The sequence below is a fragment of the Pyxicephalus adspersus genome, chromosome 2 (genome assembly GCF_032062135.1).
Source record: "Pyxicephalus adspersus chromosome 2, UCB_Pads_2.0, whole genome shotgun sequence".
Lineage (NCBI taxonomy): Eukaryota > Metazoa > Chordata > Amphibia > Anura > Pyxicephalidae > Pyxicephalus > Pyxicephalus adspersus.
Genome location: NC_092859.1, coordinates 97,377,308 through 97,402,234, shown reverse-complemented (window position 1 = coordinate 97,402,234; position 24,927 = coordinate 97,377,308). Strand labels below are relative to the sequence as shown.

The 24,927-nt window shown below is 36.4% G+C and overlaps 1 protein-coding gene across 1 annotated transcript in view; it reads left to right on the top strand.

Moving 5' to 3' along the window:
- The window catches only part of POT1 (protection of telomeres 1), a 41,834-nt gene that overhangs the window by 12,947 nt on the left and 3,960 nt on the right, over nt 1-24,927 (top strand). The window contains exons 5-14 of the mRNA XM_072401590.1: nt 1,984-2,139; nt 6,916-7,085; nt 8,499-8,569; nt 10,549-10,605; nt 12,084-12,240; nt 15,108-15,310; nt 18,481-18,613; nt 18,951-19,039; nt 21,399-21,493; nt 24,256-24,361. Coding sequence (XP_072257691.1) covers nt 1,984-2,139; nt 6,916-7,085; nt 8,499-8,569; nt 10,549-10,605; nt 12,084-12,240; nt 15,108-15,310; nt 18,481-18,613; nt 18,951-19,039; nt 21,399-21,493; nt 24,256-24,361 — 1,237 coding nt within the window. The remainder of the gene's footprint in view (nt 1-1,983; nt 2,140-6,915; nt 7,086-8,498; nt 8,570-10,548; nt 10,606-12,083; nt 12,241-15,107; nt 15,311-18,480; nt 18,614-18,950; nt 19,040-21,398; nt 21,494-24,255; nt 24,362-24,927) is intronic.

The window sequence follows — 24,927 nt, the reverse complement described above, 5'->3', positions numbered from 1 at the left end:
GACTGCCCTTTCTGCCTCCCTCCCCACTGTTACACATATTCACACACAGAAAGACACCCCCAGGATCCCCATAGACGTAGCAGCCAGGCTGCTAGTAAACAGCAGGGAGGGGTAAGGCAGGGCTCTGCAATTAACTCGGGTTGCCTTTGCGATCGACTGGTAGATCGCAATCGACGTTTTGGGCACCCCTGTTCTACACCAATCCCAGCTAAAGGTTTCTCAACCTTTATATCATGGGGTAACCTTTCCCATAACACTCAGGTCCTAGGGAACCCCTAACAATAAATACTATACCCACAGCTCATACTAAAGTATCGTAGTGGTCATTTGGAAGAATGTTATTATTACAGATAGCCAAAACATAATTGGTGTCACTTAAACTGACCTACGAGGCACAAATTACTCATAGGTTTTAAGGAACCCCTAGCAACCTCTGGAGAAACCTTGGTTGAGAAAACTTTTACACATTTTTTAGATTCAGAAAATTATGGTGTACACCCCAAAAGCTCAACTTATGTTACAAGCCTTAAATTACAGATATTTAACATGTTAAAAAGGACAAGTACACCAGGTATACAGCTTTTGGGCTGGTACATGCAACTGTTAGCTAAGAATTTTACATGTTGCCTCTCTTCTACCCGTTTGCTTGAATTTTGCAACCAGAGTTCTCCAAATCACCCATGAGAAAAGAAACCTTCCACTGTTTAGGTGACAAGCATATCATTTTGTATTCCTTATTATTTCACTGTCCCCAGCACAAATAATAGGGTTATAACCCTTCCCCAAAGGATTAGACATGATATAGACATTATATGATTGGTAACCATAATGCATTTCCAACTTGATTGACTGTAATTTAAGACCCGGTGGCCCAATTTTATAGTGCAGCAAATAGGTCCACTAAACATTAAATTTCCACCAATAATGATTAAATATTAATTGTAAAAATGTAAGCTTGTAAATACAATCTACCTCAGTAACATTAATTTCAGAGGATTTTCTTGCCTAGTATGCTACAACAGAGTCTCACGTATGCTGCAATATGTCATGCATACTATTACTGTATCTTTTATAGCTTGTGATGTGAGATCTTAGCACAGTGGGTGATCTTTGATACCATATGTGCTGCGATACAGATGAAAGCGGTGAAACAAAATGTCCTGCAAGACAGTCTGTTTTCTCCTGCCATTACAGGTTTTGGTTGAAATGTGACTATTACAGAAAACAAATTATTTTGGATAAGCTTTCTTTCCAACTTTACATTTAGTACAAACAATGCAAAATGGATTTCCATGAGGAAAAATAACTATTTTGCAGCATTGCTTTGATACAAACATTGTGCTTTCAAAAGCAATTTAAATGATATTCTCTTTTAGGTAAACTAATCCAAAAATAGTATGATGTATGAGATACAAATTGAGCAATTTCTTCCAATGGTTTCTCTTACAATCACACACAACTAGAAATGTAGTTTTGACTTTTAGTGCAAAGAAAAACGGAGGTGTTTTAGCACCTAGCTATTTCATCTTTTTTTCATTTTAAGTTTGAAAACGTTGAAGAATGTCAAAGTAATTTCTGTAAATGAATGCGCTGAATTTGCAATGTGTCTGTTTTCGATATATACCCATTGTGAATTGAGGTATAGCTTTGGGCAAAATTTTCATTTTTCAGTCTATCCAGATCAGGTCCCACGTCGCCCCGGTATCTGTGTTCAATCCAGCGCAGACATCTTTTCTCTCTTCTTCCAGGTTCTCCTTCCTGCATCACCCAATCGGAAAAAAAGTGTGTTGCACGTAAAAAAAAATTCTTACTTGGTTGTCTACTCTTTTATGTAAAGTAAAAATTCTGAGTTTAGGTCTGCCTAGTTGGGAAATAGTTGGAACCTGAAAAGTTTTGTGCTACATTGTAGGTCTCCTTTGGTGATATGTTCTCTCAACTGTCTGTTTTTTTTTTGTTTTTTGTTTTTTTTTGTTTTTTTTACAGGTATGGGATGGTAGTAAATGTCCTGAGCCAACATGGAAAGTTTGTGTAGAAGAAGAAGCTCTTGAAGGAGACAGTGATTTCATAGGTCACCATCAACATCTTACTGTAGATGTTTTAGTTTATGATAACCATGTGAAAAGTGCTAAGTCTCTTAAGGTAAAATCTAAATATTGTATTTCCCTTTCTCTAAAATCTCTAATAAGTATTTTACGAGTTTATGACATGTCTTTTTACACTGTAGTCATCTAGGCTAAATATGATTTGTCTGATTTTAACAATAGGTGAGATTGCTTCCTATTTACATCCAACGTTTTCATGCTGAAGATAATCAAATGGACCATGTCCTATTTATCACCTACATCACTGCATAGTTATAGGTTGAGTGGTTAACATAGGAAAAATGTTCTTTTTTTCCTGCTAACAAATTAACCAGTATCATGTGGTTCACACATGACAGGGGAATTTATGTTGAAGAGTTACTTTTATTTCTACCTTTGAGGTCAGGTGGACATAAATACATATATCTGAATGGAGTTCCAGCCTAGCCCAAGTCTACCAGAGAATATAATTTTTTTTGCCAGCAGGAAAGAGAGAAAAAAACTTTCTGACAGAATCCCGGAAAGCAATTTTCTAACAAGTTCCTGCTCTAACCAAACCAAGGAAAAACAGTGATGGTAAACTTGTACTGCCAAAGATTTTGTCATGTCTTAAGATCAAATGTTCCCTGCCAACAGAATAGCTAGATAAATGACATGTTCCCCATCTATAATAGTTTTTTTCCCCCAAAACCTCAGATTTCTCCATGAAGCTGACCTGTCACCACTTTGTTAGAGAATATGAAAAAATAGGAAAGTTGAAAAAAGTCAGAAGTGAAGTTTGATAAGCTAAAACACCATAGGCTGGTGTATTATACTGCTGACACATAACATTTTCCTTAATTCGGTATTTCAGTAATTCATTGATTTTGGTAGACCTTTGGCAAATTTCGTTTGATTTGCATATGAAAAATAACAACATTGCTGCAGCCTTTACCATATGCACGGGGTGCCGCTCCGTCGTTCTCCCCCTTCCCTCTCTATAGAGCAGAACGATGCTGTATGTACAGCACTCATTCATGCATCGTGCAGTCATTAGTCGATGGAAACGATAGTTATAGCACGTGTGTACATAGCCTAAGCAAAGGACTCCTTGCAGTTGTAAATGTTTACTTCCGTTTTTCCATATCCTGTGCCTTAAAAGTGGTCATGACACAATCAGATAAGTGTTATTGCTTCTACAAGGGTAGAAGTCAGGGTTCCCTCTATAAGTAAATTCTGATTGGCAAAGCTAACAGTGTGGTATCGTGTGGGTAGTAGGGTAACTTTACTTGTGTTAGCACTGCATTACTGCATCGGAAAATGGAGATGGTCATGTATGCTTTTATTTAAAGGCTGTGAATCATTAGATAAAGAAGTTCCTACTTTTATTTTGTGGCATTGTTACTTTTTAAACATTATTGGTTTTCATTGCTGTCTCTGGCCTTAAGGGGAACCCCTTCTTTTGTATGCATTTACGTTGACATTGTTATAAAACTGAGCAGAGATTCTGTCCATTTCACACCCAATTGACAACTTTGGAAAAGGTTTTTTTTCCCCAGAGTCTCAGTGCAAGATCTTTAGAGTGTGCCCTATTTTCTTCCTTCCTATATAAAAAGATAGGGCAATGAGGAGCAGTCAAGTATATATTTCTTACAGAAATGTTCACATGGAAATGTAGTGTTCATTCTCCAGTCTAGTGAGATAATGCTGCCCCTTTGTGGCCTGAATTTTTCTGAACATGAATTTACAGATCTGCTGGATTTTTCCTTTCTCATATTTAGAAAAAAATGCTAGTTTATTAATCACAAGGGTATAAGTCTGGGAGAGGTAAACAGCTAAAGCCATTTTTATCATTATAATACGTGGATAAAGTGTTATCATAGGATAAGGTACAGTGACATGGGTCTTCACTAGCTTTGTAATATTAGACTCATATTTATATTTTTACATATCACAGATTGAATTGCTTATTTGCATTTTGTGACCTTTCTGTGGGTATGTGTTTTGTATTTCTGTGATGTGTGTGTCTCTCATTATCCTCTTAGTTGCTTGGTGCAGATTTATTGATCTGCCTGATTGTTAGTTTATTTTACCACAATGAGATATAAAAAAAATAATTGGTAAGAATCGGTTCAGTCTCATGTCAGTTTTTCAGTTCAGGTAGTATAAGGGTTAAGGACATTGCTTAGTTAATAATAATCTTTGTACAGTTATAAAATAAGGAATGTTGAAATTAATTTTAAGCGAGCATATGGCTTTTTTGTGGCTTATGTGGTAGTACTACAACACTGTGTGCTGTATGGTGTATATCAAATCCTAATTTTATATTAGGGCCTGTGTCAATAGGCTGTTATTTGCTTTTAACAGGTTTTGCATTCCCATACAAGGCTTTAAGAATGCTAAACTGACCTAAACCAAGTGAGATACGGATCAAATGGAGGTCATTTGCAGTTTAAATGGACTGGGCAATGATTTCTGCATGATCTCACAATATCTTAAATTTCATACCATCAAAACAAGCCCAAAGCTTGTCCACACAGGCCGTTATAGAGTTAGATGCATAAATATTTGGACAGAGACATCTTTTTTCTAATTTGGATTCTGTACATTACCACATTTAATTTGAAATGAAACAACTCAGATGTAGTTGAACTGCAGACTTTCAGCTTTAATTCAGCGAGTTGAACGAAAAGATTGCATTAAAAATGTGAGGAACTAAAACCTTTTTTTAACAAAATCACTTCATTTCAGGGAATGAAAATAAAATGTTCAATTCTAATACTTGGTTGAAAACCTTTTGCTGGCAACCTGTAGTCTTGCAGCCTGTAGTCTTGAACTCATGGACATCACCAGATGCTGGGTTTCCTCCTTTGTAATGCTCTGCCAGGCCTTTCACTGCAGCGGCTTTCAGTTGCTGTTTGTTTGTGGGCCTTTCTGTCCGAAGTTTAAGTCTTCAGCAAGTGAAATGCATGCTCAATTGGGATCAGATCAGGTGACTGACTTGGCCATTCAAGAATATTCCACTTCTTTGCTTTAATAAACTCCTGGATTGCTTTGGCTGTATGTTTTGGGTCATTGTCCATCTGTATTATGAAACGCCTCCCAATCAATGTGACTGCATTTAGCTGGATTTGTGCAGACAGTATGTCTCTGAACACCTCAGAATTCATTCGGCTGCTTCTGTCCTGTGTCACATCATGGATAAACACTAGTGTCCCAGTGCCACTGGCAGCCATGCACGCCCATGCCATCACACTGCCTCCGCCATGTTTTACAGATGATGTGGTATGCTTTGGATCATGAGCTGTTCCACACCTTCTCCATACTTTTTTCTTGCCATCATTCTGGTAAAGGTTGATCTTGGTTTCATCTGTCCAAAGAATGTTTTTCCAGACTTGTGCTGGCTTTTTTAGATGTTTTTGAGCAAAGTCCAATCTAGCCTTTCTATTCTTGAGGATTATGAGTGGCTTGCACCTTGCAGTGCACCTTCTGTATTTACTTTCATGCAGTCTTCTCTTTATGGTAGACTTGGATATCGATACGCCTACTTCCTGGAGAGTGTTGTTCACTTGGTTGGCTGTTGTGAAGGGGTTTCTCTTCACCATGGAAATGATTCTGTGATCATCCAACACTGTTGTCTTCCATGGACGTCCAGGTCTTTTGGCGTTGCTGAGTTCACCAGTGCTTTGTTTCTTTCTCATGTTGTACCAATTTGTAGATTTTACCAATCCTAATATTGTAGCAAATCCTCGGATGGGTTTTTTTCTGTTTTTGCAGCTTAAGAATGGCTTATTTCACCTGCATTGAGAGCTTCTTTGACTGCATGTTGTCTGTTCACAGCAAAATCTTCCACATACAAGCACCCCCCCCCCCCCCCTCAAATTAACTCCAGGCCTTTTATCTGCTTAATTGATAATGACATAGCGAAGGAATTGCCCACACCAGCCCATGAAATAGCCTTTGAGTCAATTGTCCAATTACTTGGTGAGCTCCTGAAATGAAGTGATTGTGGAAAAAAAAAGCTTTAGTTCCTCACATTTTTGTGCAATCTTTTCGTTCAACCGACTGAATTAAAGCAGAAAGTCTGCAAATCAACTGCATCTGAGTTGTTTCATTTAAAAATTAATTATGGTAATGTACAGAACCAAAACTAGAAAAAAGTTGTCTCTGTCCAAAGATTTATGGACCTAACAGTAAATCACCTTTTGGGTATTAAATAATGTGTCTTCAACTATCCAAGTTATGCTTTGTTCTATTGTCAATGTACACCCTAGATTAATATACATATAACTACAAACACTCTTTCACTCCCAGATGCCTAATAAATTGGCAGAGGAGTGAAAGAATTGTATTTTCTGTTTGTATTAAAATGAATGTGTTGCTTTGTCTTAGTTTGGCCCTTGAAATGCTTTTCAGCGCTAATCAATGTGTTTATCATCAGTAGGCATCCAGTAAGTTCTTGCATGATTTTCAGTGATTTGTGCTTTTGGTTATCAGTCCAGTCATGGGGAATTAAAGGGGTAGTGTTTGCCATGGCAATATAAAAATCTGTGAAAATGGTACCTATGCAATCGAAGTATAGAGGTTTTGCATCCCATTAAGGGACAGCTAACAATATAAAATACAGATTGTTTGTTTTTTTTATGAATTTGCTGGTTTGGTTTATCTGGTACTGGGATTTTCTGCTTGCACATGTAAGCAGAAACTAGCATAGCCTCTCATGTATCCAAATAAAGTGACAATCCAACTTCTGAAGTAATAGATTACTTGTATCCTTGTACCAGAATGTATTTTTTACTGGTATTTATAAAGTATTTGTGTTATACAATGCATTACATTTTCTACTCATATACAGGTTGGAAGTTACATTGTAATTCAAAATTTACATGCAAAATTACATAACACCATAAATGAAAATCAAGCCCGAAATTGTTATCTGGAATTTCACCTTCATGGAGGGACATGCTATGGCCGAGGCATTAATGTTCCTTCTGAAAACGATATTGATGTCAAAGAACTACAAAAGTAAGTAATTAAAATACTTTTTTATTTCCACCTGGAATGTTATCTCCCTTTTAATCTGGACTTCAGTTCTTCTATCAAAGCAGATTTTCACACAAATAGAAAATCTACTAATGCTGGCCTAGACCCCTATCACCCAATTCACCTCTGTATTCTCTCTAGAAATATTTTAAAGCTGGGTGGGAAAAGGTGGTGACCCTTGTATTGTGACCCAACTTTTCAGTAACCTCCCAAAAAAACCTAGGAGGTTACTGAAAAGTGCCAGATGGTGCACCTAGCTAAATGGGGCTGTTGAGAACATTGTACCTACTATAAGTAGATGAAAAATGTATCTGATAAGGGGAAAGGTAATTATACTTTAGTACCCCTGTCTTCTGCATTACTGGGTGTGATGTCACAATCCCTGCCCTCTATTTGGAAGAACAGCAACTTCATCCTCCCCTAGGTGACCCTGGCAATGGTAGTAAGGTAAAAGTAAGGTAAAAGTAAGGTAAAAGTAAAAGTGCAATTTTAAACCCCTTTATAGATATGTTTTTCACCTACATTTAATTGGTGATATCAGAAACGGGATCAACCAGCATAAGGTGACCTTTCATGTGAATGAAAGCTGCATTTCAATTGTTGCAATATGTAATGACGTAAAATGAGTAGTGGTCACAAACCTTGACAAGTGGGATGTTTTTAACCATAAAATGACTTTCTTTATGCAGTTTTAATACATTAAAAACTACTGATTGACATTAAAATGTGCCTAAAGAAGTAAACCAACTATGGAACATGTGTTATATTTTCAGTAAATATTGTACTTTTAATACAATTACATTATCCTGTCTATTCTACTAAATAACAATCTACCTTCAAACTGTAAATTATGTGATCTAATTATATTTCATGCTGTCAATGACCATTTAGCCTTTCAATTTTTTAGACAATAAAAATGATCCCATTGGGCAAATTAATGCAACCTAATTGTGTTATTGATGATAATTTGAAGAAGTCTTTTGTTTCTTAAAATAGCTGATATAATTGATACACAAACCATATATTTGAAAGTATATCGTTTTTAGTTTAACTGAATGGAGTAGAAGAGTTAAAAACATTCATAGGTAACGTAACCTCTGCAAAAGACTTAAACAGTACAAGTTTCTGCAAATGATAATGCATGGTTACTGTTTTTTTTTTTTATTTACCAAGGTGGAAAAACAAATGTAAAATATGGAATATGCAAAGTTAGGACATGTTTCCTGTTGATCCTGTTGTTTTTTTTTTTTTTTTGGTATGGTTTTAGAATTTAATTTCCTAGTTATGCCTTAATCCGATTCCTAATCAAATCCTTATACCGGGGTGTTAAACGTGTTATATTTTATATTATTATTATTAACATTATGAAAATTATTTCTACGGTTGTGTTTTCAGAGTTCTAGATGCTGTTATCCCAAATGAAAACCCAATTTCTTCAGTGGATTTGACTTCAGATAATGAATTAGGTAAGTATTTTTAGACTTGTGAATAGAGAGAACTATTAAAAATTTAACTTATAATATTTATCGCCCTTTTAAATGATTTATTTTATGTTTTATGCCTTTTTAGTTATTTTGTCCCAGCGATGTTAATCGTATTGGCAAAGACATGTTGTATGTTGACTGTTTTCACCCAATCTAGAATATACATAATTTATATTTTAGAAGTAGATTCCGAGTTTTTTTGTCTCTTCTTCGCAGCCCTGGTATTGTCTAGTGTTATGTTTCACAAACAATACTTTGAAGCCCTTCTTAACATTCTTATATAAACAACGATGGTGTTTGTGGATTAAAGATAGGTTGAGGAAGCGCTGGCCAATATGATTCCATTGGTAAAACATTTGAACCAATGAAGCCATTGTAATCTATAGTATATAATGTTATCTTTATTTCACAGATCTTTTGGTAAATAGTGTTACACCTAAAAAAGCACTTTCTATGTAAATGTTGGTCATAAATGTAGCTTTCCTTTAGCCATTACAGCATAGACTTCCTAAAAATTATACTTTTAGTTAATGGTGATATATGAATTTTTTGTGAACAATTTAGTTTCAGAATGACTGAAAAATATCCTGCTTTGGGCACAAATCTTAGCCTGAATAAACATGGACAACTATGCTAGTAATACACTTTACCAATCAGAAATCCTTTTGAGGCCCCAAAACACTATATACAGATTGACAATTGAAAATCCGGTCATCGATAATTCGGTTCCTTAAGTTTTCCAGTATGAATTTCAGAGAGCATTTTCAGTACAGGTACTGAAGTACACTGTTTGACCATGTTTTAATGTTTTCATGGCGCTGTTCTCCGGAAACAGCTGTTAAGTCTTGCTTGCTACACTAAATACACGTTGAGATGTCCCTGCTGTCCAGATGTCCGCATGTGGGGCGAGAGGAAGGGCTGGCCAGTGTGTGAAGGTGAATTTAACCTTCAAAATTCTGGAATTTTCAAAAAACCCGGCACTCCTTAGGTGCGGAGGTTACCGGATTTTTGAATGTCAACCTGTACTTGTTTGCAACATTCTGCCTTTCCAATACAAATGGAGTCAGAAATGGATTAGCTGTATGTGCAAGACAGGTCACAACCAACCAAGGAGCCTTAAGAAATAGTTTGGCAACAATCCATTCATTTTACTGGGTGAAAAGTAAAATATCTGCACTTCTCTAACCAGCCCAGACCTTCAGTCTGGCGCTGCATGCAAGATCTCCCCTTGTGGAGTTGCAATGTTCATGAGAATGGTGACAATGCTACCCAGTACTACACTGGGTGAACTTGTCCATGATCTCTGGGCAGCTGGGACTATAGTCACCAAGAAAACAATTGGTAACACACTGGGCCGTGAAGGCCGAGGCAACAAAGGAGTGGCTCAAGAAAAAGCACATAAAGGTCCTGGAGTGGCCTAGCCAGTCTTCAGACCTAATCCCATAGAAAATCAAGGTTGGAGTTGCCAAACATCAGCCTTGAAACTTTACTCACTCGGAGAGGATCTGCAAAGGGGAGTGGCCAAAATCCCTCCTGAGATGTGTGGAAACCTGGTGGCCAACTACAACAAACGTCTGACCTCTGATTGTCAACAAGGGGTTTGACACTAAGTACTAAGTCATCTTTTGCGAAGGGATCAAATACTTATTTCACTCAATACAATGCACATCAAGCTCTGACTTTTGAGCACTGTTTTTTGAGGGTTCTTTTTTTAAATCTCTAGAAGGGAATTTTTCCCACCATCTTCTGACAATTTTTAGACTGTTTTTTGACACATTTATATATTTATATATTTGTACCTGAGTAGATTTTTGGTTTTTTTTTTAAATATGTATTCAGCTGGGTATTTGCAATGTCGTAATCTTTGGCCTCAACTGGGTTCTAAACTGCTAGGTGAGATGCAGTCTAACATTATGTTAATTTTTTTTCTTTTTCACTCTTGCCTTTTATCTTGTATACAGGCCAGAAGTCGCCACCCTTTAATGCTATAGAGAGATGCCAGCAGCTTTCTGTGACAGGTATAAAACCATTAATGGATTTGGAGATCACAGTGAGAAAAGCCTAGTATACTGCAGGTTGTGTAGTTATCTGAAATGAGCTGTTCAAAGCTCTTTTGTGGTGAAGCTTATATAAAGGTAGATTTCAGATTAAGTCATGTAATAAAATGAAAGAAAATAAATCAGATATGTCATAGATAGATTCTGAAATTGAGCTAGTGGTGCCACAGAGACTTAGATTCATTGTTAGTTTTTCATTTCAGTTTATTTATTCCTTTTATATTAAGTAAATGTCTGTTTTTGTTGTATGTTACTTCTGTTGTATGTGCATTTCACTGCTAACTTTGCACAAAGTGCCTGCTGTCCATCCTATGCTGTTCTCTCATCTAGTTTAGTCTTGTTTTGTAATATTACTTTCCTGACTTCAGTAGATTCTTCTTTTTGGAGTAAAAAAAAATCTCCACCATTTTCCACGGCCCCGTCTGTGCCTTAGTATTAAGTAGGGGCACTCTTGATGAAGAATCGGTATTTGGTAGTCACCAGGATCCAAAGGGTTAGACCAGTGGCTGTGTGATGCCTAATTATTTTTATACAGATTGTTACTTTAATTAACATGCCTGACAAGTTCAATGTAAAGTTGACCAGATATAGATGCATTGCACAACTGCCACTAATAATGGATGGCTCCTTTCTCAGGATGCTTTATTTACACTCTTCCCCTAGACATGATGCTACAGCATTCCTTTTAGGGCAATACACCTGTAATTAGTAATAATTGATTCATGCAATAATTCCAGGCACTGGATTGTTGGTGTTTGTTATGCAGCTAAAAATGATTTTCATTAGTGACAGTTAAAAAAAAGTAAAATAACCAGATTGGCTCTGCTGTCTGATATTGCAGCGCTTGTCTGTGTGTATAGGAGTCAAAAACACAAGTTCAGCTTCAAGCAGCAACCATCAAGGAAATTTGACTCGTATGTTAAAGGAGCTACCAACAGGCATTCTGCAAGTCTCAGCAATACTTGAGTTGAGTAAAAGGTCTCACCACCACTCTTATTATGATCTCTGTCTACATCTCCACATTGGAGCAGAAAGGTGCTCTAAAAGGTTAAGGAAAGTTGTTTGAAGCTTACACATATTAAGTGCCTTGAGAGTCGCAGGTAAATGGAACTGAAAGTAGCAAATAAAGGACAAATAAGACAAAAGCAAAAATTTAATAGTGGCTTTTATATTTTATGGGTTTGTTTGAAGCATCTTGATGTTGGTAATCTGGTTATATTGAAACTAGTAGAAATAAGGTTCCTAATGTTTCAATGTAATTATTTCTATGCAAAAAGATTGCAGCCAAAGTGTTAGTTCTTCTGTTTTGGTCCACTAGGGGAAGAACATGTATTTGATTTTTTGTCTTTAACTACAAAATTTAAACAGCAAAACTATTTTTTTCCTTGGTTTTGACATATGTCATTAGAGGACACATTCAATATTGCTTTTTTTTGCAGTACATCCTACTCATCAGGGATGGCTTACTACTCCTCTCTGCACGGTCATTAAAACTAAACCTCCTCAGAAATATCGTATCCGAGTGCGACTAAAAAGTTTTCGACCTCAGCACCTCTATCAGTCTGTGAAGCTGCACTGCTCTAAATGCAGTTCATTGTAAGTATATTTCATACATTCTGACCTACATACAGAATGCCTTCAAAGATTGAGATGCAAATGTAAGAGATATTACCTCTTTGAAACAAATCATAAATAAATCTATTCATACTCTATAATTTTGTATCCATGGTGATTCAATCTGTCGTTTCCTATGTTAATGTCTTCAGAATTGGTGTTTGGCTGCACTTTTTAACAAATAATGATTCTCTGTATCTCTATCACAAATGCACTGCGAACAAAGGTTTTTAGTTGTTACTGAAATCTAGAGTTATAAAGTAAATCTTAGAGCTACAAGTGTATGGATAAAATATTTTCTCAATAGCCTATGAAAATAAATAAGGGATCACATAATAGCTACAGAATTGAAGAAAGTGAAGAAAGCCTTCTTTTCCTCCTTGTTTATACCGGAGTTGTCTGATAGAAAAATAAAATTGGACTGGCTTTAATTGGTTGGATATTTAGGAATTACCTGATAAATTAGTAGATGATTATTGTTACAGAGGATCACATTAGACCAGAGGAATTTGTGTGCTGTTTTAAAGTTTGTCTTTCAGTAATCCTTTTTCCTGATGTAAGATGACAATGAGATTGAAGAAAGTGGCGATTAGTACTCCATTTAAGTGGGTTCTGATTGACATTTGTATACACTATTCTGCTAGTCTTTAGAAGGAAGAAAAGAGTAAAATTTTCCCATTTTCATACTCTAGCATTGTTTAAGTTAGAGCGGATTTTTTCTAAAAGAGAAGAAAAAGTTATTTTCTCCCCTTTTTGAGAAATAGACCCAAGTGTGTTACACAGTGTTTTTAATCATTTAGCTCCAGGAGCCAGAACAGCTATAAATGGGTACAGTATTATTTCAGGGTATTGGTCTGTTTCATACTTTCAGAGGAAATTCTGACTTACATCATGTTTATTTTAAACTCCATATTACAGATGATAAAACCAAGGACCCTTTTGTACTGTAACATGCAGCCTTTGACATATCACCATGTACATGTCTATATCTGCCATACGTAACATCTTACCTTGTCCTAGTCATATCATATCATTCACAGACATGTAACTGGCATCTTGTTAAAAGCAAATCTCTGCAATTCTAAACTTTTGAAACAGATTAAACAAAAAGTCAGTTGACCTCGGTATAAGTAATAACATGAAAATCCCAGTCCTGCAGTAAATGGTACCTTTACATATTTATGATTAAGTTGCTCAGAGTGGTAGCAGGCAGGGTAAACCTATAGATATGGTGGAAAACCCCTAAATATTATTCAATACCTTTAGGGCCTTTTGCAGCTAAAGGGTCCCCATTTCCAATCTTGACCAGGACAATACATGGAATCCGTATACTCCCCTTGGTTATGCATGGGTTATCTATCACATTCCAATTACATAGTAGTAGGTCACACTGGACCAGTGTTTCTCAATTAGGGTTCCTCCAGAAGTTGTTAGAGGTTCCTTGAGCAATGAGCAGTTTGGTACCTTTTGACTATATGTAATATATATATATATTAGTTCCCACTGATGTCCCCTAGCTGTAAGGCCACGTACACATGTAGGATTCTTTTATGATTGTTTGCAGTGACAGATGAACAAATGAGCGCTGTACACACAACACCTTTTATGCTCTTTGGAGAGGGGAGGGAGAGGACAACCAAGCAGCACCCCTTCACTGACATTCATAATGGTCGTTCCTTATTGTTGTTCATTGCTAAATGATGTCGGGTGACCGCTGTACACTTATTGGATTCTCATCCGAAACAAGCATGACCATTTGTTGGGCAACAGTTATCTGATGTGTTTAAGCAGCCTTAATTCTATGTGGACGCATACATGAATAAAAAGTAGATTATTATTTCTGCTCGCTGTTGGCCTGTTTCAGCTATGCTGTTATAAATTTAGATTACAAATAGAACAACTTTCATATGGACAGTAATCATCATTCTCCTCTGTATTCCATGTTTAATGCTGTATTTTATGAATTAAGTGATGGAACTAATTTCCTGGTAACCATTCCAGATGAGTAAAAAAGGCTTGTTTGCATATGAAAAAATAAATCCCACTCATAGCCGCAAATCACTATGTTTTCTGTCAAATTTCACAATTTCATCTGACCAATAATTCTCTAGAAATTCCAGCCTGACATTTTATTACACTGGTTCTGAAAACTGAATAGCAAATTAATACACAGAACCACACAGAAAAAATAATATTATTATAACATTTTAAGAGTTTGGTTATACAAAAATGATAAAAGTTTTGAAGTCTTCCTAGGAAAGTGGTGCATGGCATAGGCAGACATCCTGTAACAAGACCAAGTGATTGTCAGTCTTTTTGGAATAAAAATAATCCACACCCCTAGAATAGACATTCCCTGTTGTGTGTGTGTAGGTGTGTGTGTGTGTGTGTGTCTGTCAGTGTCAGCGCAGCCATTTGCAGTCTTCAACAGGTGTGTGAATACAGGGTCCAAACTATAACTCATAGAAGGAAGTGTCTTATCAAAACCCTTCATGGCAGGATCACCAGGTCGTATTTGTTTTTCTGAAATATTACCTAGTCCTATTTTAATAAAAGTTAAAAATTTGAAAACATTTTTTGGAATTCCATTACTATGTTAAAGTTTATCGATTAGGTTTACATCTGTTTATGGACACCATCCAAGAAAATGTTTATAGGCTTCATTTGACATGTTTGGCTGGCTTCATATTCTATTTTGTGAGTGCAGTGTAACTGGACAGTGTTTTAAGATCCTGAGCATTGTACCTTTACTAAGCCTGGTCTGTGTACAACCATTGACCAGTTTACTGTTGTGACCTAATTTCTTCTAACTTAGTGGAATTGTATTGTGGATATGTTTTCTTTATTAGGCAAGATATTCCAGATGAAGAAAAGCTTGACAAAAGTTTCCAAGTAAACAGCACCAGTTGTCCCGACTCAGATAGTCAAAATGCATATTGGTATCAGTCTGTCATGTGGAAGAGACATCATGAAGACAGAACAGTGACTATTCATTTTGTAAAAAAATATGACATACTACAAAATCCAGAGGAATCACTTATCATGGTGGAAGGTAAGCCACAGATGCAGATCATAACTTCTACCACTGGGTGGCACCATAACCTCATTTAAAAACTGTTTACACCCATAATACTGTTCTTTGTAATGTTAGGTACAGAAATTAAAAACAAAAGCATGAATTATGTGAATGAATGCATCATAAAAGATTTATTGTATTAAAGTTAAACTTAATTTACTTATATACTGTTCACCCATTTGAAAGGCTCTTTCAATTGGCATACGTTCTGATTTTACATTCCATATAAAGCCAAAATATTGTTGTGATTAGTTTAGGGAATAAAAAAATGTATTAAATGGTAAGGTATAAATATTTTTAATATATCCATATCTGTACAATGGAAATGACCGTGGGAGCTACTTTTTCTATCCAAAAAAACAGTTGTGCCTCAATAGGAAAGCTCCCGTTTTTAATATACATCGGTAAGATTTGCAAAGGTTAGTAACATTTGGAGTTGGTATGTCTGCTTCCTGAATATATAAAGGGCAGCTTCTCCCCTCTTCCTATAATTGATGTACAAACAGGTTCATTTTTCCAGCAAACAGCAAAGATCCTACTTTATACATGTTTAGTAGTACCATGCCTGCATTACAAGTACAGTACTGGGAAGTAAAAGGAATCCCCAGGTGAGCATCAAAGGTTCAGGAGCACCATAGTACAGTATAACTAAGGTAAAAGCAATAGCCCTGCACAGGTAGGATCTGCTCCTTGTGTGCATCTCTGGGCCTCATTTTCAGTTTTTACCACAGTGAACCTTTTAAAGTATCAAAACCTGTTACTATAGGTGTGATATCAGTCTAAAGTCTAACATGATGTTTCTTATGACTGTGGAACCTATTCATCCACAGCAGATGTTGTTTTGGTGTATGGGATTAGGTGTGGTCTCTCGTACTTTGTGCTTGTGCCAGCCTGCATAGTAAAGAGGACATTCTGCTCTCTGCTGACACTGTACAACCTTGCTTTTGTTTCTGTCCCTGCTCATGTTTACTGCCTCTATACTCATTGGAATCCCTTTCCGAATCCTGCCATCTTCAGAAGCCACTGTGGATATTCTCTGATCACAATGGTTGTTTTTTGTTAATAGGATTTTTTTTGGCCTGTCAAAAGCTGGTATGTCTAATAACATTTTGAAGTAAATGAATATGATTCCAAGGTTACTGTCACTTGTGTGTGTTGCTGATATATACTTGTATAATGTCAAGTTGTAAGCTACTTTGAAGTCAACCTTACCCAATAGAGATGAAGTTACAATAGGTGCTGAATCAAATACTTTGAATGAGAGAGAACACTTTATCTGTTGGTAGCAAAATTAACAATCTGGTAAATCACAGGAAAGTCAGGAAAGTAGCAGCTTTAAAAAATGTTTTAATTGTGGCATTTTTCAGGCACCTCTGAACTGTACTTATAGCAGTCTATTTTAGTGGTATCTTTAGCATGGGGAAATTAGAAATGGAACAGATTAGATTATTGGAGGCAAATATTCTCCATTACATGAACCTTGCAGGATAAAAATATAATGCTCCGTGTAGTCTTTACCCTGCATTACAGTCTGTTTCATTTGGAAACAATTGCCAGTTCACGTAAAGACAAGCAATTTCATTCAGCAGCAGCTCCACTGTATCTTTCCCTCCTTTTCACCAGAAGGTTGCTCCCAGAAAGAGCTTTGTAACATTTAGTTTGGGTGTGTTCTGCAGTTCGCTGTCATAAAGAAAAATACCAAGATTAGGCAGCTAATGTTATGAAAGTTTATTGGCATTTCTTTTTATCCTGACTGTAGTTCTTATTTAAAGCTGTTACCAGACTTGTGGAAGAAACTGGACAGATGGTTATTTATTTTGCTGCAGAGCCTAGCTGTCATTTACACATGCTAATACAATTAAAACAACTGAAATAAATGTAATATTCTCTCCCCCAAAGGCAGACATTACTTTACTTAGGTGGTTACAATCTACTTCCTATGTACTCTGTGCCAAGCCTGACACATTATTTGTTTTGTGCTGCTTTACAATAACTGCAGGCTACATTGCTGCTACAGCTCTTGTTAGGCAGGGATGGGGTGGTAATTAAAATGTGATGCATGTTTTGGGAGCCATCTGCATGTTATTTTTTTAGGCTTTGCAGCTTTCTATGTGCCCTTCCTGATCAATGAACTAAAAAAAATAACATCAGCACAACAAGGCCTTGCTTGCTGTTTTCCGTCTAGCTCCCAGTGCCTAAAACATGTTAGACAGGACATCAGCGGTCGTGGTGCGCGAAAAAATGTTGGTGGTCCGCGGCTCTGGCCAGTCCACCCCCCCAGGCAGGGTCAGGAGAGGGGCGCACTGGCCAGAGCCGTGGACCAAGACCCCTGTACAAATCCAAGGCTCAGGGTAGTGGGCAGTGGGCACAAACCTGCCCATTCTCCCATCGCAGGCACAGATATGCGATAGGGTAGTGGGACGAGTCATGATGTCGTCACTACAGGAGAGGTTTCGCCCCCTTTGATTGACACCCGGTAATTTTAGTGGTCCTGCGGGACTGAAAAGGTTAGCGGCCACTGGTCTAAATGGTCAATAGGAATAGGGGATAAGGGTTAATATCATTGTCATCTTTTTTTGGAAAATCGCTTTCTGGGACAGTTGTTTTTGAAAGGATTTTATGTTATAATGACTGCAAGACAAACTCAAAACTCTGCATTGCTCAATGGCTACCAGGGTTCAACATTCAGATGTTATGGAAAATGTGAATCACTGTTTTAATAAATATTACAAAAAAAAGTATGATTTTACTAACCACAGACAAATTTTAGCCAGGGTATGTGAACCAATATGGCCAGATTATACTTTTTCACTGGAAGTATATCTGACAATAGTGATTAGATTGTGAACTCTATACTCTTCTGTGGTTCGTGAATATTTAAAATCAACACGTGGGTAAGCATAGGCCATGTATAGTCAGTGAGAACCAACCTATGCATTATATATGCAGTACATAAGGCCAAACATACCCTTTTCATGCAATTCACTGAGCACACAGATGGTTCAAATCTGTGTATTTTGGTGCATTACAGCACAACATTACAACAGACTCTGAGTTTGAATTATATATATATATATATATATATATATTGAATTTTGTTATCTTCCTGTTCTATACTCTTTAAATACTTATTTTCTTTTTTGTAGGTGGGACTTTCAAAGAGTTCTGCAAACTATCAAGAGAGTTTAACAGTATAATCCCAGTAAAGGCTAACCAGGCCGATCTAGAATTAGATCTTTCAACTCCATTTCTTATTCAAGGCAACAGATGGCATTATGGGTATGGTCACACACACACACACAAATATGTTTTTTTCCTTCATTGTGGGCAATGTAATGTAGTCAGTCTTGGGGTGGCAGAGGCTAGGAGTGAACTGTATGAACAAGAAGCTCAGCACAATGCACCAGCTTCACAAAACAACTTTTCATAAAGGCATTATGCCAGCATATCTTTCATAGCTCACTTGAATATATTGTCATTCAATCCAGGTTAGGAGCAAGAAACAAAACAACAGTTTCCAAGTAATATCAATAAAGTGGTGTTGCTCAGGCTCAGCTCTATACTAATTTGACAGTCTACAGCCACCAGCTCAATTACCTCTGCTTAACTTTTTTAGGTGCAGAAAATGTTCAAGCCTCAAATCTATAGAAGCACTTAGTTCTCTACCCAGTGATGGATCCTGGAATGCTACTGAAATAGCAAAAGGTAAAGTATGAGAAGGCAATAACAATTTCTATGTTATTCTATAAAAAAAAAATATGTTTTTTTTGTAACATTTAATAACACTGGTAAATTAAAAATCCCCGGCTAAAGATATTTTATATTCATTTATCCCACCAACCATTCCTATAATCATTACTTTCTTGCTGGGCATTTTCTATGGTGTTGGCTACCTCTGACCCCTGCCCGAGGCTATGATTTACAGTTCAGTCCATAAATATTTGGACAGAGACAACTTTTTTCTAACTTTGGTCTGTACATTACCACAATTCATTTTAAATGAAACAACTCAAATGTAGTTGAACTGGAGACTTTCAGCTTTATTTCAGTGGGTTGAACAAAAATGATTGCATAAAAATGTGAAGAACTAAAGCCTTTTTTTTTACACAATCACTTCATTTCAGGGGCTTAAAAGTAATTGGACAAATTAAAAAGCTGAAAATAAAATGTTTATTTCTAATACTTGGTTGAAAATCCTTTGCTGGCAATGCCAGCCTGTAGTCTTGAACTCATGGGCATCACCAGATGCTGGGTTTCCTCCTGTTTAATGCTCTGCCAGGCCTTTACTGCAGTGGCTTTCAGTTGCTGTTTGTTTGTGGGCCTTTCTGTCCAAAGTTTAATCTTCAACAAGTGAAATGCATGCTCAATTGGGTTCAGATCAGGTGACTGACTTGGCCATTCAAGAATATTTCGCTTTAATAAACTCCTGGATTGCTTTGGCTGTATGTTTTGGGTCATTGTCCATCTGTATTACGAAACGCCTCCCAATCAGTTTGACTGCATTTAGCTGGATTTGAGCAGACAGTATGTCTTTGAACACCTCAGAATTCATTCGGCTGCTTCTGTCCTGTGTCAGTCACATCATGAATAAACACTAGTGTCCCAGTGCCACTGGCAGCCATGCACGCGCAAGCCATCACTCTGCCTCCGCCATGTTTTACAGATCATGTGATAAGCTTTGGATCATGAGCTGTTCCACACCTTCTCCATACTTTTTTCTTGCCATCATTCTGGTAAAGGTTGATCTTGGTTTCATCTGTCTAAAGAATGTTTTTCGATTCTTGGGCTTTTTTAGATTGCCCACCCCAGCCCATGAAATAGCCTTTGAGCCAATTGTCCAAAAACTTTTGAGCCCCTGAAATGAAGTGATTGTGTAAAAAAAGGCTTTAGTTCCTCACATTCTTATACAATCTTTTTGTTCAACCCACTGAATTAAAGCTGAACGTCTGCAGTTCAATGGCATCTGAGTTGTTTCATTTAAAATTAATTGTGGTAATGTACAGAACCAAAATTAGAAAAAAGTTGTCTGTCCAAATATTTGTGGACCTAACTGTTGTACCTACACTATGTTACCTTAGTACACAGTAGTAATGTAGAGGCCAGAGAATAGAATCACAGCATGTGCAGACAACTGTCACACCAGTTAGTGTGTTGAATGTTGAGATTCTACTGGTGATATTGTTCTACGAAATAATGTATAATATCTATTATATAGATAGTTTATATTTTTTAAGGTAATTTACTTCAAAAGATAATGGGCATTGTAGGATGCTAATAATTGAACCCTCTAGAGAGGGATCATACATACAGAATAAAAAACAGAATGAACAGTGCTACTGTGTAGTGTAAACATATTCAGAACTCCTAAAATGCGGAGTATTACACCCACCATATAGACCAGAGTGCAACTGTGCTGTGCCCATACATAGAGAATAAGCCCAGACACTGAGGATAATACCATCAGAAAACAAGAGAAGAGCAGGAAGTTAATCTAACTAAAAAATTCTGTTATAAAATGTGTCAAGCAGTTCATAAATGACTTTTACTGCTGCAATATTTGATTTATTTTTTTTCTCGCTTGTACCACTATAGTAAGTTCTTCTCCTACCCAATCCTGACAGCTATAACTGTGCTTTGAGCTGCACTTCATTGCTTCCCTCTCTGTGTTGTATTATAAAATGCTTTTTGTGGAGAATCCAATAGGTGGTCAGAACACCCCTTTATATGGTCAGCAGCAAACCCCATTTACATGCCATGCTTGCATGTCCACTACAGGACCATGTTCAGCCCATAGCCCCTCAGGCCTTTCAAATCAGGAAAATAATATCACTAATCATTAAAAAAAGTGGATATTCTACTTTTGTCTTTGACAAATTCACTAGGAAAGTCTGCCGTGCAATACATATATGACAAGAGCATTTGCATGTGGTAGGCACTTGTCAGTTAATAAAAGAAGGTTATGAGTACTTTGAGTTTGCTTTTATCTAAACAAAATTGATGTGTATAAAAATATAATAAAAACAGCTAAACATTATTTTTCTGTGTTTTTTTTTTGTGGATTTAGCATTGGGTATTGAACCCCTAACTTATACATTTGTTATGAGTCTTACACTAGAAGATGAAACTGGGTCACTTAATGCTTATTTGTGGAGACAAGCAGTAAGTATAACAATTCATTATTTGTAAGAATATATGCTTGGTAAAATTGCCAATACAGTCATGTATATACAGTTTAAAATGTGTGAGAGTCCTTGAACTTAGATTTTTTATATCAACTATTAATCATTCTGTGATTTAATTTTTTTACTTTGATTTTCAACCTGAAAATTTCACCCATCGAGGTCTTATACATAATTTCAGTGTACCCCTAATTTTTTGGAGCATTATGGTTAAAAAATAGGGGTTTTTAACCTTCTCCTACTACGGTATGTTCATAACTTTAAAAAAGTTTTGGATAGACATATACTTGTTTATTGTTTAGTTATTATTGAATTTTCAGTGCTCAGTCCTATGACGCCAATTTCCAAAAACTGAAAAACATTAAGATGAGTCAAAACTATAACACTGGTCAACAAACATTTTCTTGCCAAACAGATTAAAGTCATTTTAGGTTATGTTTAATGCACAGATTCTAAATATGTCATTGGTTTTGCTGGATTGGCTCTAGTTTTTAAATAATGACCTCAATAATACCCTAATAGAAAACTAATGAAATTGACATGACAATTACACAAAATTAAACTAGATATGCCTACGTATACAAAATTAATTTTTTCAAATACCTAATGTCAATATATTCTATATTCAGTATATTTACAAAACTAATCACAAATAAGTAATTGAAAAATTCTGTATGATTTTCTTTTATGCTGTTGATCAGGACAATCACGTTGAAAGCTCGAGCAGTAGTCTACCATCATGTGTCTATCCCATCTGCCCCCAATAGCTTTCTCCTATCACCTTTATATCTTGATGTAACCTCTCCTCTTGTTCCTCACTGAAATCGCCAGGGTTTTCTGGAAATTTTTGCAAATGGCTATAGAGATAGTGTACCTTTATGCTCATAGTAGCACCCACATTTTTAAAGTTTAAGAGCAAGTTTTGTACCAGTTCTTCGTAATTTTGTGCTTTATGGTTACCCAAGAAGTTCCTGACAACCATGACATAGCTGTGCCAGGCTAAAGCTTCAGTATCAGTCATGTAACTTTTGAAATTTGAATCATTTATCAGTTTCCAAATCTGGGGTCCATCCAAGATTCCTGCTTTTAATTTTTCAGTACTCAATCCAGGGAAGAATCTACAAATGTATTTGAAGCAATCACTGTCCTTGTTCAGAGCTCTAACATATTGTGTAGTGGAGGGAGAAAGATTTTTTTCCTTTGTCAACCATTGGCTCGGTAATGATGTTCGCTGCACCTTTTTTCATGTTTCCCTTGGAGGCCATGTCACTTTTTTCCAGTAATCCTGCTTTGCTCTACTATCCCACAAGCAAATGAAACATGGGTACTTTGTGTATCCACTTTGCTGTCCAAGTAGGATGTTCATGATTTTTAAATCAACACAAATGGACCATTGGTGTTCATGATAGCAAAGCTTTTGTAAGACCATTTTGATATTTTCATATTCTTCTTTAAGTTTTGTTGAGTTACCCATAGGAATTGATGCATAGCATTTGCCATTATGCAGTAAAACAGATTTCAAACTTCGAGTGGAACTGTCTATGAAAAGACGCTAGTCTTCTGCTCGAAATTCTGGTACTCCCATATGGACTAGTAATCCAGGGATGTTACAACAGTACACAAAGTCTCCATCTTCACTGAAATATATGGTAGGAGTGTCACTTCTCTTGTCCTATAAACTGTTATTTTACCTTCCGGTCTGAGACAGTTCTTTTCTTTTAGCCTGGATGCTAAAAGTTCAGATGCTTGTTTTGACAGACTTCGGTCACGTAATAAATCATTGAGGTCTTCTTGGGAGAACTACTGGTTTGATGAAACACTTTCTTCATATTCACTTCCACTCCTAACTCCTGGATTACGCTCCAAACCCTGTAAATCCTCCATGTCGGATACAGGAATATCAGGGAGTGTACTGAACACTGGTATGGGAACATCAGCACCATCCGGCACAGGTCGTCTTGCTGATTCCAAATCAGGGTACTCCTACTTGTTTTTCTTGTAACAATTGAAACCTTTTACATTCACAGCACAAAATTACCAATCATTATGATGATTTCTGGGCTCTCGCCATACCATAGGTACACCAAATTTCAAACTTTTCAGTTTTCCATTTTTCGTAGACACAAGTTTTGCATACCATATGGGGAGACCAATACTTATCTTGATTCCCTGTTTTTTACCAAAATATGCAAGATATGCTTGTTTCACAAGTTCTGTAATGTTTCTTCTCTGTTCTCGCTGAGAATATTCACCACAAATGTAGCAAAATACATGAGGGTCATTTAAACAACTTCTTCTTGAAGAACTCATATTTCTGTAAAAAAAGAAAATGTATGAATAAACAAAAAAAGGCAAATGAAAGTTACATGGAAATAATGCTACATTTATTATATAAAATGCAAAACATTGGTGTAAAAAAGATTGATGATAATGTGTTGTGTTAACATTTGTTGTTGGTAAAATCATCTATTCCGATTCCTGTATCACAAGAACTAGAACCAATTCAATAAAACTGATGATATTTCTGGATTCAGCAGACCTGAAATACACTAATTATTTTAAAAAATCCTTGGCAAGTGAAAAAAAAAACTTTGTTGAGCTGTGTAATCAATAATGTGATGTGTTTTTTAGGTAGAAAAGATTTTGTATATCAAACACAACATGAAATATTTATGTTTCCTAATATTGTTCCTTATGGCTTCAATAGGCATTTTACGTATTCTATTTCTTTTGCAATTGTAGGAACAGTTCTTTCAGATTTCTCCTTCGGAGATATTTATGGTAAATCTTTTACAAGAACAACTTCATGACATTATGACTACACTGTGCCCACCTGGAAAACCAGTCAGTAAGTGATTTATCCACTGTCCATGGAATACATGTCTTAATGAGTTGGGGAATAGTGGCTATATTGAACTTTTATCATACTGAGGATTGATTTTACATTAAAGCCCAATTGTAGTTTGCTTTTAAATTTGCTTGTAAATGGAGAATTCAGTTAATTGTTATATGCTGAAAAAAAACTTACTAAACTGTTTTTTGTTGCTTGCCAGTGTCTTTAAAAATGTCAGTGCCCCACTATACAATGTAAAGAAGAACCAAAGCTAGTGTAAGTGGTGGTCTGACACACCTCCTATTGAGCCTGATTTATTACCCCCCAAGTGGTAATCCCGAGTGGGATTCCGGGTGGATTTTCATGCAAAAAGTGGTAATCCCGATGGTGTCCTCCTTCTTCGATCTTCTCCCGGCGTGTGCAGAGATGTTCTCCGGTGTTTCCCGGTGACATCAGTGCATTTGTCGGTTCGTGTGGGAGGTGTGGTGGGAAATTCAAATAATTTTGTATTGGATTCAATACAAAATAACTGTATAGAGTCCAATACAAAGAAATCTTTAATATATATTTTTATATATATA